The 16,414-nt window shown below is 43.3% G+C and overlaps 1 protein-coding gene across 3 annotated transcripts; it reads left to right on the top strand.

Annotated features, from left to right (window-relative positions):
- Positions 1-7,786: 7,786 nt before the first annotated feature.
- On the top strand, positions 7,787-15,426 carry LOC121607771. Of its 3 annotated transcripts, none has more exons than XR_006006896.1 (2): positions 7,787-15,232; positions 15,332-15,426. XR_006006896.1 is itself a non-coding variant. In XM_041938717.1 (2 exons), the coding sequence occupies exon 2, from the start codon at positions 8,731-8,733 to the stop codon at positions 14,548-14,550; it is 5,820 nt and encodes a 1,939-aa protein (XP_041794651.1). In that variant the 5' UTR covers positions 7,787-8,065; positions 8,165-8,730; the 3' UTR covers positions 14,551-15,358. The 3 variants fall into 3 exon arrangements, 2 of the variants coding, with proteins under 2 accessions (XP_041794651.1, XP_041794653.1); XM_041938717.1 differs by having other exon boundaries at positions 7,787-8,065; positions 8,165-15,358; XM_041938719.1 differs by having other exon boundaries at positions 7,787-10,357; positions 11,131-15,358.
- The last annotated feature ends 988 nt before the right edge of the window (positions 15,427-16,414 follow it).

Genomic DNA, 16,414 nt, shown 5'->3' with positions numbered 1-16,414 from the left:
GATCGTTGATAAGGTTAACCCTTTGTAAGACTCTTTTTATGACTCTTTGTACCAGAGCTGTTAAAATTGTGAGAGGAGGGTCACTAAAGGCCAACTGACAGATAACATTCATAACAAACAGTAGACTTGATTTGATCAACACTGAACAATGGTTGACTGAGGAAGTCTTCCAGGAACTGGTCAATCTTGTCATTTGCATGTTGTGAGTCTAGCAACTTGCCTTCTTTGATCTATCACTATTTAAGGTGAATGCTCTGAAAGAGAACGCTGTGGACTAGTCTTCTCTCCGTGCTGCATGAAGTAAAGAGATCTGCTCCATCACACCGTGTTTGTGATTCTTCAGAGAATTAGCACTCTCAAATCTACAAGAAGAATTTCTCCAACAAGTTCGACTGGTACTGACGATACATGAGGAGAAACGTTACACTTTCTATTTTTCTGAAGAAGTTTCTTTGTTAGAGCACGAACTGAACTGTACGATACCTTTGGTCTGACTCTGCGGGTAAAGACGTTATGTGATTGTCCCACATGATCTTCAGACAGACTTCAAAGAATAATAATAAAAAAAAGACTTTAAAAAGCTTCAAAGAAAAGTAAAATAATAGAATAATAACCTGGTATTTGACTGTACTTTTGAATGGCAGTATTATCACTGTAGACGGTACTGAGGAGCTTGCTGTTTGCCAGTTACCATGGAAACCTGTAATTGCATCAGAACATGATGTACATCTAAAGTACAATAAAACAATTGTCCTTGGATGTCATCTGTGCTTTATATGGAGGTTTCTGATTACCAGAAAGGCTGGAAATAGCATTAATTTCACTTTGAATTAAGTATGAAAATGAGGTTGTATCCTCGAAATGAGTTTTGCTCCCCATTATTCATCTCAAGACTCTTGAAGCCATCATCATGTTAATCTCCATGTTAATTATGAGAGGCAGCAGCTGCTCGTTATTTTGTAGGCTTTCACTATTTTATTCATGATATTGAGACGCTGCTGCCCTTTAAAACCACAGCGAAGTGTCCTTCTCACATGCTTTCCTGCTCAGGTTCCTGCTGCTCCTCAAATTAAACCACATTTTTAATCCTCTTGCTGGTTCACTTACTTAACGTTAAATTAGGCTTGTTTCTTCTACTTAAATCGGGGAAGGATTTGCCTTTCTAACTGGGGCCTGATTCATGAAAATCTCATAATAACTAGAAATAACTGGAATTGTATATTACATACTTTTAATTATTATTTATGATGAGAGTTATGAACCTTCCTACACTTGTTTGGGAATGTCTGACATCATCATTTTACCACACCAAGAACCAAGAACTCCACTGTGCAGTCATTAGACTGACTAGCTGATGCTAATGCTACCTGTAATCTGATGCCAAAGAACGCTAATGTTACCTGTAAACCAATCCTGTAGGATGCTGCCTGTGCTGGTGAAAGATGCTAATGCTACCTGTAAACTGAAGCTGAAGGATGCTAATGTTACGTCTTCTGCTGAAGGATGCTAATGCTGCCAGGAAAAAAGATGCTAAAGGATGCTAATGCTACCAGAAAAATGATGCTGAGGGACGCTAATGCTTTGAGACAAATTATGCTGAAGGCTGCTAATGCTACCTGCAACTTGATGCTGAAGGATGTTAATGCTACCTGAACCGCTAAAGGATGCAAATGCTGCCTGTAAACTGATGCCAATGGATGCTAATGCTATGCCTAAAGATGCTAATGCTGCAGATGAAGTAGGTCAAAGGACTGACGTAATGGACTGCTACATGCTTTAATAGCACTGAGAGATCATGGTCAGAAGAAATACACTGCTCACAAAAATTAAAGGAGCACCTTAAAGAAACACATAAGATACATCAGATCAAAATATGAAGTTGGATATCTATACCAATAATGACAGGGCACTGTTTTAGGAACAAAAGGATGCCAAGTCTTTTAATGGAAATAAAAGTTTTCAGCTTACAGAGGGCGCAATTGTGTAGACACCGTAAAATCAGAGTGAAATGAAGATGTTAAGGGCTAGTCCATTTTTTCCAAAACTTAATTTTTGCCACTCAAAATGCTTTTCAGTATCTTGTGTGGCCCCCACGAGCTTGTATGCATGCTTGACAACGTCGCGGCATGCTCCTAATGAGACGACAGATGGCGTCTTGTGGCATTTCCTCCCAGATCTGTGTGAGGGCATCCCTGAGCTGTTGTAAAGTCTGAGGAGCAACCTGGCGGCGCCTAATGGACCGAAACATAATGTCCCAGAGATGTTCTATTGGGTTTAAGTCAGGGGATCGTGAAGGCCATTCAATTGTTTCAATTCCTTCATCCTCCAGGTACTGCCTGCATACTCTTGCCACGTGAGGCCGGGCATTGTCGTGCATTAGGAGGAAACCAGGACCTACTGCACCAGCGTAGGGTCTGACAATGGGTTCAAGGATTTCATCTCGATACCTTATGGCAGTCAGAGCACCATTTCCTAGGCAGTAGAGGTCTGTGCGTCCCTCCATGGATATGCCTCCCCAGACCATCACTGACCCACCACCAAACCTGTCATGTTGAACGACGTTGCAGTCAGCATAGCGTCCTCCTTGTCTTCTCCAGACTCTTTCACGTCTATCACAGGTGCTCAGGGTGAACCTGCTCTCGTCTGTGAAAAGTACAGGGCGCCAGTGGCGGACTTGCCAATTCTGGTGTTCTTGAGCAAATGCCAGTCGAGCTCCACGGTGCTGGGCAGTGAGCACAGGGCCCACTACAGGACGTCGGGCCCTCAGGCCACCTTCATGAAGTCTGCTCCTGATTGTTTGGGTAGAGACATTCACACCAGTGGCCCTCTGGAGGTCATTCTGTAGGGCACGAGCAGTGCTCAGCCTGTTCCGCCTTGCACAAAGGAGCAGGTATCGGTCCTGCTGAGGGGTTGAGGACCTTCTACGGCCCTGTCCAGCTCTCCGAGAATAACCACCAGTCTCCTGAAATCTCCTCCATGTTCTGGAGATTGTGCTGGGAGACACATTAAACCTTCTTGCTGCAGCACGGGTGGATGTGCCATCCTGGAGAAGTTGGACAACCTGTGCAACTTCTGTAGGGTTAAGGAATCGCCTCATACTGCCAGTAGGGATATTTACGCAAGCCAAAATCAGCACGAGTGGAAAACCAGCCGAAAAAGATGAAGAGGGAGAAACTTGAAATGACCTCCACATGTAAAACCAGTCCTGTTTTGAGGGTTTTCTAATTGTTGCCACTGAAGTGCACCTGTTGTTTATTCCATGAACACCAATACAGCTGAAATTGATTAACGAGGCTCTCAGCTGCTTAACCAACCAGAAAATTATCAGACAGGTTTAATTCAATTCATGCCAGGGCCAATGAAAAAGGTGTTCCTTTAATTTTTGTGAGCAGTGTATAACATTGTTTTGAGCATAAAAGATGATTTCGAAGCAATTCTTCAGGGAAAGAAATGAAATTATAAAAACTAAAAACATGAAAACATTTGATGTTTTCTACATTTTTCTTTGTGTATCTTGTTGTTCCAGAAAGAAAAACATTTTTATTATTTGATCCTCCACCCGCTGAGAGCGTCATAACGGTTGACGCAGCTCTGCATTAATGCATCTCTGCTACACGCCTGAAGAAGGACCATTTGGGACTGGACCCTGTTTACTGGTTTATATTTGTGATGGTTTCAGGCTTTATCAGTAGAGAAACATCAACTGATCCAGGGTCAGTCTACATTCAGACCCTCAGACGCTGCTGTATGTGACCACATGAACACTCAGCTGATCTGAAGTGAAGCTTCCTGTCGGCTCGCCCGGTGTCTTCCTGCTACTTCAGAGTTAAACAACACTCTTGTTTGTTCTCTGCTGTGAAGAAACACCTCCAAGTCGTCCGTTTTCTTATTCTTATTGAGGGACTTTTTTCTTTGTGTGCAGCATTGAAACCTTAATTAATTCATGCTTCCATCAGAACGAGGGTTGTTTGGCTGTATGAATAAAGCTGATGTACGTCAGTCAGTGTCGCTACTAACACAGCCGCTGTCTGCAGAGCCTCGTCTTAATGGATGAGTTAGACGCCGTGATGAAAGCGTCCTTCAGGACAACAATAAAAACTCCTTCCTTTCTATCTGAATGAACCACTGAGGAGGAAGTCAACAGGAACCAGGTTTCAAACGCTCTATCAGAGACTGTGAGACGTCTCATCAGCCAGCAGCTTCTTAAATGATGTTCAGGATGTTTTAAAGGATAACTTTTGTTTTTTACAACCTGGACCTTATTTGTAGCATTAAATATGACCATTTACTCACCCAGACAACTTTGGTGGCATTTGGAGTCATTTTGAAGAAATTAGCCCCAGAGGAGCGGCGCGTATATCCGTATAATGCGAGTACTCGGGGCATCCATGCGCAGCCTCTATATAACGCATAATCTGCAGAAACTCGTTCATATTCCAATATTTAGTTCTGATATGCTGGTGCTATTCCCCTCTGAGCCGGCGGCCGGCTACTTTAGCTGTAGTTTGGCACAGCTGTGGTTCGTTATTGCGTATTCGTAGCCGACCGCCGCAGAGTTAGCCGTGTTGTGGCTGGCTGCTCGCAGCGCCCGGCGTTCGGTAATGACATCATCCACGTCAGAGGTAGTTGTCTAGAGACGCCGGATGTTGATAACATGCCACCACGGGCTCAGAGGGGAATAGCACCAGCATATCATAGCAAAATATTGGAATATGAACGAGTTTCTGCAGATTATGCGTTATATAGAGGCTGCGCATGGATGCCCCGAGTACTCGCATTATACGGATATACGCGCCGCTCCTCTGGGGCTAATTTCTTCAAAATGACTCCAAATGCCACCAAAGTTGTCTGGGTGAGTAAATGGTCGTATTTAATGCTACAAATAAGGTCCAGGTTGTAAAAAACCAAAGTTATCCTTTAATTTCATTGAGATCCACACGAGACCTTCAGCATCACTCAGTGTTCCACAATCAAACATCCAGAAGCCCAAAAGAAGCAGACGGAGGAGAAAGAGATGCAGCGTCTTGCCGAGAGACAACAAGTGACGGATGAGGAAAGAAAAGTCTGGGATGGAGTAAGAAATATGAAGGGAACAATGGAGGAGTGTTGAACCGGATTACACTCAAGCCGACCTCAGCTAAAGCAGCGAGACTTTCAGGTTAACGATCCCAGCTGCGTGATCGGCTGTGAATACGTGTCCACAGGCAGACTGTGACTGACTGCTGCACTTATTTTATTAGACACGTAGATGAAATGCTAATGTGATCTCTGCTAGAGTCAGAGGGCTGACATGGGGAAAGATGCATGTTGTCTTCAGCTTTAATGTCTGACCTCATCAGCATTCCACAGGTAAACAGGTTGATTGGTAACAGGTGACAGTATCATGATTGAAAGGCTCAGTGGTTCACAGCGAGGATGGAGCGAGGGTCAACACTTTGTCAACACATGTTGAAAAAGGGTCAACACAATCATGCATGATTAGATAAAGGAGATTAATACCTGGACTCAGGAACACTTCAGGAAACTGTTTGATTGTTAATGATTGACTCTGTTAATATTTCTGTTTTCAGCAGGGTCCAGACTGTGCAGGATCAGGTTGTATGGATGCACCTTCGTTCTCTGTTAATGTTCATTATACTGTGCTTCCGACTTGTTGATGTTTTTTTGGAGTCTTGGATAAACCCCTGCGATGTTGGCAGTGCTCACTGCTCCCTGTGGGTTTCAGCTTTTTACACGTTTTAATCTCTCTCATGAAGTTTCTGCTGTGCTCATGCCAAACTCCCTGCAGCATTGCCAGGAAAATAAGAATCTGATTCGACTCTGACGAGTCATCCTCCGGATTCATCCGGCCGAGGTGGATTGTGAGAAATGGTCTCAGGAGCTAAAAATAGAAGCAGAGCAGAGAGGCTGAAGACGGAAGAAAGTGCAAACAAGCACAGATGAAAATGTGTCTATAGAACTGGACCCGAGTCTGTCGGTGGGTTGAAGATGATTTTCTGATGCTTTTAATGCTGTTTTTTTTTTTTATTGTACTCTCAAAGTGCTCTTGAGCTGCTCGAGCTCCAGTCCATGACTCACTCAGTCTGCAGCACTCCAGCTGAAGGAGAAGAGCAACTTAAATGTCAACAGAAATTGTATAAAAATGTGCATTAGCTGAAGCTGACAATAGCTTTGGACGGACGTTTCTGGTGTGGAGCCGCTCAGCGGGTGGTCTTAAGTGAGGGGCAAGCACTTTCCTGCAGATTGATGTTTTTCAGCTGGAGAAAAAATCAAGACAAACAAACCTCTCACTGTTCACCTGTGGAGCTTTTCTCTTCCTCTGTGGATACGGTGGAACGTTTCTTCTTCATCCATTCAGTCCAGACAATCCACAAAGATGTGACAAAACTGAATGCCTTCAGTAGAAAAGCTTTATACGCCTGCAGCTGGGGTTTGGATTGTGGAGGCTCAGCTCAAGAGGTCTTCACAAGTTTGATGACATGATGGAAACATGCTGTCTGTCTTTAATTGTTAACGTAAGTCAGAAAGAACCACGATGGAGGGTGGTGACGGTTGGAGTTGAACTGGGTCCCTGCTCACATGCACTTCCAGTTTAACAGAGTCACTGGGAGCATGTTAAAGACTTTAATCACCTGATCTGACGCAGAAACCCTCTGAACAGACAAAAAGATGGCGTGGTCTGAAGCCGTCTGCACGTGAGCAACGCTCGTCCATCACGGCTCAAAGACTGTCCTCCAGGTTCTGGATGAAAACCTGATGACGCTGCAGGACGCAGCCATGAACGGACCTCAGAGGTCGAACATGTGTTGGTCATCACCAGATGTGTGGAGCAGCTGAGGACCTGTTCACCTGTGGAGGTGTGTTGGCGCTGTACTGTGATGATCTGAAGACGGCTTGTCTCAGTGAGAGTTTATTTTCATCCTCTTCCTCAGCTCTGACCTCACTGGCTAACAACCATTACCAAATCTCATTGCTGGCAAGAACTGAAGTTATTATCTCGCTCCCTCGTGAGGCTGCATCATGATTTGCTGACAGGAAACAGTCGTTCACAGATGCAGCTGACAGCCAAACCGTCCTGCGTCTCCGGGATGGTCTCAACCTCCGAGGCTTCCTCCACAGATACACCAGCAGGGAGCCGAGAGTCCTTTATGTCTGTGCCAGCCAGAAACATCCCAGAGTGCAGCACAGAGTATTATGTAAATGAAACTGTAGAGCCTTCACCGCGGATGAAAACCCTGTTTCAAAACCTTTATTGGAAGAGAGCAGCAACTCTCCAAACAGCTGCTGATCTCAGATAATGACGATTCCCAGCTTCATCTTGTTGTCACACGTCCAAAACAAAACCTCCAGTGCAACATTCGATGTCTCACGTACAAATACAAATCAGCTCATTTGAACTGCACGTGTCTTACACAAGCAAACTCACAGAAACCACAGGATTTCTAATTAGCGTCTGCTCACATACATCAATCCTGTTTGACCCCTGAAACACCAACAGAGAATACAGCAAAAACCACACACACACAGCTGGGAGACTGTTATTATTGCATTTTAATATTTTGATGTTAAATACTGTATCATTAGAGATTGGATTTATGGCTCTTTGAGAGGAGCCGGATCTTGGTGAGCCGTTCCTTTCAAAGAGCCGTTCAAAAAACTGGCTCATTTGGCTCATTTTAATATTTGTTAAGTTTTAAGAAGGCAGTCTGGCCTTAACTCGTTTTTTCTTGGAAATAACCATAATAATAATAATAAATTATTCTGAAATATTGATTATAACTGTAGCTGTCACAGGAAAATGTGTTTCTTTTGTACAGAGTTTTTTGTTACTGCAGAGAAAATGTCTTGTTTTAAATGTCTGCAAGTTCTTTGTCATGTTACTACCACCTGCTGGTCACATTACATATTGCTCTAAATAGTCAGCATGCAGCGTCACATGATCAGATACAGGAAATGTGCTGCCAGGAAAACAGACGCAGAAAACGCACACTGGACGGTGAAAACAATAAAATAGACGCTAAGGGACTGTAACAACTCCTAAATTACTGGTCAGAAGGCGCATACGGTATGTTTTTGTAATTTATTTTGAACAGATGATTTATTTAAGTTTGAGGATGTGTTTGTGCTGACAAATGCTTGTTTTTGTATTGTTAATTTTGCACAGTTTTTCACGGTGTTTGCTGTGCGAAGAAGAAAATAAATGCTAGTGAACATCAGTTGGAGCGTGGCTTATCTGTACCAGTAGAAAACTTTGGGAGCAGTTATAGTGAAAAACGTGGCCATTCCAAGACTGAGAAGCAAGATTCCTGCACGGCCATGCTTCAAGGACTTCACTGCAGCCCGCACCAAAGATCTGCCTCCATATTCCTGCATCAGCTGGACATCCGAACTGCAGTGGCCCATTCCAGTCGAGTTCATGAGGGACCAAGGCAACATTAAAGGACAGTGCAGTTTTGCAATAAGTCTCAACGCCTTTGGGATACCAGGTCAGACTGTATCTTAAGAGTCTGGAAACAGTTTGTTTCCGAATTTAAAGCCATTTAAAAAAAAAAAAAAAAAAAAAAAAAAAACAGCAAAGTGTGTTTTGAAAATGTACATTTATTGGAAGTGTGCAACTTTTGTGATATTGTTTGATAATTGAGATAGTGTATTTTCCTGGTTGTTTTATAAGTTTCCGTTCATTGTTTAATATTTCAAAGGTTGCAGTTCAGTATTTAAGTATTTTTGAAAATGGAACATAGTACATTAGAAACTCGTGTGTTAGAGGACGTACTTGCATCCTTAGAAGATGAGAAAGCACAGTTGGAAGAGAAATTAGAAACTGAACTTGAAGATTCTGAAAGAGAAGAAATTCAGACACGCATAGGAGAAATTTGGGCAGATCTTGAAATACATAAGATAGGGCTGCCGCAGCCACTGGCTCAAGTTGAAACAGAGGTTAGACGCTCAGAAAGGGAAAGAAGCCTAACAGTAAAAATGCTTGAGTTTAAAAGGAATGAAATAACAAACAAGGAAAGAAAGTTCATGTCGTCATATGTAAACTTTAAGGCAGAGGTACAACTGATAAGGTCTAAACTTAAAGAAGAATGCTGTAAGGCTGAGTTAGGTGAAACGATCAAATCAGTAGAAAAATGTGAGTCAGAACTAAAGCAAGAGTATGAGAGTTTACGTGCACTGACAGCACCATCTCAAGACATAAGAAGGAAGATGGATAGCTGCACTTCAGTTACTACTGAAATAACTCTGCTCCTGAAAAGGCGCTATGCAGATGTTGATACCAAGGAGTTTGATGCAGTAGCTGTGAAAGAATCACTCCTTCAGTTACTCCAAAGAGAAGATGCAAGGTCAGTTTATGGATCAACTGTGTCAAGAGCTGAACGGAGTAGTCAGCGAAGTCATAGTCAGCAAGGAAGTCATGTATCTGCAAAGAAGGCAGACGCAGCTGCACGTTTGGCATCAAAACGGGCTGAAATAAACAGAGAAATGGAAATCTCTTCCCAGAGAAAGACAATTCTAGCTCAGCAAGAGAGGTTAAAAATGTTGGAAGATCGAAGGGATCTTGAGGCCATAGAGGCTGAATACAATGTGTATGCTGAAGAGGAATCAAAATTGAATGCTGAAATAAGAGATAGTGAAGTAAAAGGCACTTTACTGAGTCAGCTTCCAATGCAGCACAACAGCGCTCCATGCACCCAAGTTCTCCTAAACATGTCAGCTCCCCCTTTCTCTGAAGGTAAATGCAATAAGACCCCCCACAGTGATCCAGTCTCTCACTGTGACAAAAGGGTAGAGTCACAAAAAGGTGAAGCCTCACTAGTTCAAGCACTGAAAGAATCCTTGGCAATGACTAGACTTCCAGCACCAGAGCCGTTCATATTTACAGGAGACCCACTCAAATTCACTGAGTGGCGCACCTGCTTTAAGGCTCTAATTGAGACAAGCTGCACAGATCCAGCACATAAGCTGTTCTATTTGAAAAAATACATAGGCGGAGAAGCACTTTGTGTATTAGAAGGAACATTCTATCGAAGTGATGAGGAAGCATACCTACAGGCCTGGGATGCCTTAAACAAACGATATGGTCACCCCTTTGTAGTTCAAAGAGCCTTCCGTGGAAAACTGAGCAGCTGGCCAAAGATTGGATCAAAAGAATCTCTTAAATTAAGAGAGTTCAGTGATTTCCTCATTTCCTGTAAAAATGCTATGCCCCATGTGCAAGGTCTCAGGGTTTTAGATGATTGTGAGGAAAACCAAAAATTGCTACTGAAACTTCCTGACTGGGCAACAACCCGCTGGAACCGGCATGTCACTAAAACACTGGATGAAGGGAAGACATATCCGGGTTTCACAGAATTTGCAGACTTTGTGGCTGAAGAAGCGCGCATAGCATGCAATCCAGTATCCTCCCTGTATGCATTAAGGCACACATGCGAAAAACCTGAGAAGGAACAGAAACGTCTGAAGGCAAGTGTCCTGGTGGCATCAACAAAGGTATTTAAAAATTCAAAGGCCACAGGTACATCACAGGGTGACAAGAGTTCCAGACCTAGCCCTTCTGCAACTCAGAACAAAGGGCAAATTAAATGTATCTGCTGTCAACAAAATCATTTTATCTATAAATGTGAAAAATTTGCTGCAATGTCTCTTGAAGAAAGGAAACAGTTCATTATGGACAACAAAATGTGCTTTGGCTGCCTGAGAGTTGGCCATACCTCCAAAAATTGTCGCCAGAGAGTCACTTGTAATATTTGCAGGCGAAACCACCCCTCTCCTCTCCATGAAGAACGTCTGCAAGCAGACAAGCCTGAAACACCATCACACGAGGAAAGAGATTCAACCGTTTCATGCAGTGTAAGAGTTGGCAACAGTGATTGCACTTCAATGATTGTTCCAGTGTGGCTCTCTTGTGCAGCAGAGAAAAGCAAAGAAATCTTGGTGTACGCACTGTTAGACACACAAAGCAGTAATACATTCATTGACCAAGACATTTGTGAAAAAATTCAGGCAACCACTGAACCTGTTAAGTTAAAACTAACAACAATGACTGACAGGGGTTCAATCGTGCCTTGCCAAAAGGTGGAAGGACTAAGAGTAAGAGGGTACCATTCCCAAGAGTACATTGAGCTGCCACCTACATACACTAGAGAATACATTCCACTGGAACAAAACAGTATTCCAACTCGTGAGACAGCGAAAAGGTGGACCCACCTTCTCTGTATTGCAGAGGAGATGCCAAATCTGTTGGACTGTCCTGTAGCACTCCTGATTGGTTATGACTGTGCAAGGGCTCTGAAACCAAGGGAAGTCATACCAGGAAATGATTATGATCCATATGCAGTCAAAACAGACTTAGGATGGAGTATTGTGGGATCCATTAAACCCTGGACCAGTTCAATGGATGTAACAGGGGTCTGCCATCGCATCTCTGTTAAAGAGCTCCCATCCATCACCCCTGCCTCTGTAATCAAAGCATTGGAAAGGGATTTTCTAGACACAAACCCTAAAGAAGGGAGTGTATCTCAAGAGGACATTCAGTTCCTACAGCTCTTGAGTGGAAATATTAACCACAACAAGGAAGGTCATCTGGAAATGCCCCTACCCTTCAGAGAGCGTCCACATCTTCCAAATAATAAGCAGCTGGCTACATCTCGCCTAAAGCATTTAGAAAGAAAAATGGAGAAAAATCCCAAGTACAAAGAAGACTATGTGAAATTCATGGACAGTGTGTTTGAAGATGGTGATGCAGAAGAAGCAGACGACACACCGAAGGATGGTAATACATGGTACATTCCACACCATGGGGTGTACCATCCAAGGAAGCCAGAGAAAATTAGAGTTGTTTTTGACTGCTCTGCCAGATTTGAAGGCACCTCTCTAAATGACCACCTACTGACAGGTCCAGATTTGACCAATGCTCTGGTAGGAGTCTTGTGCAGATTTCGCGAACACCAAATCGCAGTCATGTGCGACGTGGAAAAAATGTTCCACCGCTTCCACGTCAGCCAAGGAGATCGGGACTTCTTAAGGTTCCTGTGGTGGAAAGATGGGAACACAGATACTGAGCCTAAGGAATATCGCATGCGAGTGCATATTTTTGGAGCAGCATCATCTCCAGGATGTGCTAACTTTGGCATGAAGCACCTAGCCAGTGAACATGAAAGGGACTACCCCTTGGCAGTCAGCTTCATTCACAAAAATTTCTATGTGGATGACGGGCTCATCAGTTTTGATTCAGTCAACAAAGCGAAACAGCTGGTCAATGAAGCACAAGAAATCTGTGCTAAAGGAAAGTTGCGCTTACACAAATTTGTGTGCAATAACAAAGAAGTCTTGGATGCAATTCCAGAGACAGAATGTGCCAGTGACAGGAAAAATGTGAATCTGAACTACACTGAGATTCCAATGCATAGTGTATTGGGAATAAAATGGGACGTAGAGGCCGATGTGTTCTCGTTCAATGTGGCCCTCAAAGAAAAACCAGCCACACGGCGAGGAATCCTAGCAACAGTTGCAAGCGTGTACGATCCATTAGGATTTCTCTCTCCCTACATCTTGTCTGGAAAACAAGTGCTGCAAGAGATGTGCAAACGTGGTGTTGGATGGGATGAGCCTGTTCCCCCTGCACTTGAGACCAAGTGGAAAATATGGCTCTGTGACTTGGAAAATCTTCAAAAAATTCAAATACCAAGATGTCTCATTCCTGAGAACCTCGGCACGATCCAAAAAATTGAGCTGCATCATTTTTCAGATGCCAGCAGCAATGGTTATGGGCAATGTTCATATATCAGGATTGTTGCTGATGAACAAGTGCATTGTACACTGGTAATGGGTAAAGCCAGAGTGGCACCCACAAGCATTGTCACCATCCCGCGCCTTGAACTCACTGCAGCCACAGTTTCTGCCGGAGTAAGTAACTTCCTCAGAGCAGAGCTTGAGCTGAAGATAGATAAGGAGTTTTTCTGGACAGATTCTCGAGTCGTGCTTGGGTACATTAAGAATGAAGCTCGGCGCTTTCATGTTTTTGTTGCTAATCGCGTCCAGAAAATAAGAGACACTACAGATCCAAGACAATGGTACTATATTGAAACTGATCAAAATCCAGCGGATCATGCCTCTAGGGGTCTCACGGTGGCAGGCCTGATCGACTCAAACTGGCTCTCTGGACCTAGGTTTTTATGGGATCGAGAAATTAACATAAACCAACATTCCCCAGAGCTTCTTGTTGGGGACCCAGAGGTAAAAGTCCTGAAGACGAATGCAGTTGAGACAGACAGCTTTCTTGAGAGGTTCTCAAGATTCTCTGACTGGAATACAGCCCTCAATGTTGTTGCAAGGATTAAAAGAATGGCAAAGAGAGACAAGTCAGGGCACATTAGTGTGGAGGAGAGAAAAATGGCTGCTTTTGTACTCATCCAGGCAGCACAAAGAGAGGCCTTTAAAGAAGAGCTGAAATGGTTCAGTCAAAAATCAGCTAAACTACCAAGAACTCATAAGATGTACCAACTTGATCCCATCCTTGTGAATGACCTGCTTAGGGTCGGAGGGCGGTTGAGAAAGTCTTCTGTATCATTTGAGTTGAGACATCCAGTGATTCTTCCTAAGGAAGGCATTGTCACAAAACTTGTTCTCGACCACTATCACAAGAAAACACAACATCAAGGTCGAGGCCAAACATTAAACGAACTCAGGGCCAATGGTTATTGGGTAATAGGTGCTAGTAAGGTAGTGGCCAAACATATTAAGTGTTGTGTCACTTGCAGAAAGGTGCGTGGACCAGTCGAAGAGCAGCGCATGGCTGACTTGCCAGTTGACCGAGTAGATCCCTCACCCCCTTTCTCATACACTGGACTCGACTGTTTTGGCCCCTTCTACACAAAGCAAGGTCGGAAAGAATGTAAGCGATATGGCTTGTTGTTCACATGTTTAAGCTCCAGAGCCATTCACATTGAAATGCTGGTGGATCTCACCACTGATGCATTTATAAATGCTTTGAGATGCTTCATAGCAATCAGAGGAGCAGTGAGACAGATTAGATGCGACCGAGGTACAAATTTTGTCGGGGCAAAGAATGAGTTTGAAAAAGGTCTGCTGGAGTTAGACGAAGAGAAGATTTCTACCTATTTGGCTACAAACCAATGTGACTTCCAAATGAACATTCCCGAAGCAAGTCACAGGGGCGGAGTTTGGGAACGCCAGATTCGGACAGTCAGGAGTGTAATGAGTTCTGTCTTAGCACAAGCCACAGGAAGGCTAGATGACACCTCATTGAGAACATTCTTCTACGAGGCCATGTCGATTGTGAACAATCGCCCACTCACTACAGATACAATCAGTGACCCCACAAGTGTTGAGCCTTTGACACCTAACCATTTGCTCACGATGAAAATGTCTCTGCCCCTTCCACCTCCTGGCAAATTTGTCAGGGAAGATTTGTATGCCAGAAAGAGGTGGCGGAGGGTGCAATATCTAACAGAGCAATTCTGGAGCAGGTGGCGCAAAGAAGACAACAGTGGCATGCACCTAAAAGAAATGTGCAAGTTGGGGATGTAGTGATAGTCAAGGAGGACAATATTCCCAGAAATGAGTGGAAATTGGCCAGAGTAGTTCAGACGAGTGAAGATGATGATGGTCTTGTGCGAAAGGTTAAGATCCAAATAGGACAGAGGGATTTAGGGAAGAAAGGTGAACGTTTGAAGCAACTGTCGTTTCTTGAGCGACCAGTTCAAAAACTAGTAATACTAGTTGAAAATGAGTCCTAGACTACAGTGTCAAGGTACAAAATCTGATAACACAAACACAGAAGAGTGGTTTGCAGGTTTGAAGATTAAATTGTTTTGACGTTATTGAGGCAACATGGTTTGATGGTTGATTGTCAATTCAGGAAAATTACTAGATTTAATTTGTTTAACACATGGATGAATATAAATCTTTGTAATTTTGGTGGCAGTGTAGCTGTCACAGGAAAATGTGTTTCTTTTGTACAGAGTTTTTTGTTACTGCAGAGAAAATGTCTTGTTTTAAATGTCTGCAAGTTCTTTGTCATGTTACTACCACCTGCTGGTCACATTACATATTGCTCTAAATAGTCAGCATGCAGCGTCACATGATCAGATACAGGAAATGTGCTGCCAGGAAAACAGACGCAGAAAACGCACACTGGACGGTGAAAACAATAAAATAGACGCTAAGGGACTGTAACAACTCCTAAATTACTGGTCAGAAGGCGCATACGGTATGTTTTTGTAATTTATTTTGAACAGATGATTTATTTAAGTTTGAGGATGTGTTTGTGCTGACAAATGCTTGTTTTTGTATTGTTAATTTTGCACAGTTTTTCACGGTGTTTGCTGTGCGAAGAAGAAAATAAATGCTAGTGAACATCAGTTGGAGCGTGGCTTATCTGTACCAGTAGAAAACTTTGGGAGCAGTTATAATAACGTTATTTGACATGTGTGGATTAGATTTTAAAGTCTGATCTGGATTTACTGCAAATATTCCACAGGGTGGCGCCACATCACTCTGCTTTGACAGTGCTTTGCTTTTTTTTGTTACTGGCGCACTCACGTGAAGGCAGCGTGCACAAGGTGGCGTGATGCTATTTGCATATCTAATAAGCAGCGCGCAGCTGGGCAGCCTCCTCCCTCTGAAAAAAAAAAGAACGGTTCCCAGCTGCGACTCGGTTCCCATCGTTCATGTTGACGAGCCGTTCAAAAGAACCAGTTCGTTCGTGAACGTCACAACACTATATATCATGGTATTCTCTTTAATTTTCTAGATTTTTTGTTGTATTACTACACTACAGTGCCTGAATATTACATTTACTGTACATGTATAGACCAGTCCTTGCAATATTACTATGTATATTGTGATTAATCCACAGACCTGTGTAACGTAGCAGCCACCTCACTGATGGTTCAAACTATGAACCAGCACAGAAATAAGAACCAACATAAACCAGCATGTCGGATGATGGGAAATGGGGGCTGTTGCTATAGCTCCAGCTTGTGTGTGTGGGTGTGTGTGACTGCAGCACACTCTACTCCACCTGTTTGCAAAACGTAGATAAATGTATTTATTCGGTGCCTTTTTGTTGGGCATTGAACTCACTGGGACAAACGTCGTTCTGTTCAAACCTGGAATAAAACATGAAAAGCAAAGTTTTAGAGATGGTCCTTCACATTTTGTCTCCTGACGGGTGTAGACAGGACAAACTGACGTTTCCTCTGGACCGAAGGTGTGCTGAAGATACCTCACCTGTCGCCTGAGAGGTTCCTTCAGTTGCGCTGACTAGCACGGAGCCCCAGTGATCAGTGTGACTGAATCCAGGTGTGAACTGCTCTGGAACCACCTGGGACTGGATGTCAGGATGTTAATTATAACAAAAGGTGACATGTCATTGGAAGAAAATCAGAAT

This window comes from Chelmon rostratus, chromosome 6 (genome assembly GCF_017976325.1).
Source record: "Chelmon rostratus isolate fCheRos1 chromosome 6, fCheRos1.pri, whole genome shotgun sequence".
Taxonomy (NCBI): domain Eukaryota; kingdom Metazoa; phylum Chordata; class Actinopteri; order Chaetodontiformes; family Chaetodontidae; genus Chelmon; species Chelmon rostratus.
The sequence above is the reverse complement of the archived record's forward strand: the minus strand, read 5'-3'. Positions and strand labels throughout refer to the sequence as shown.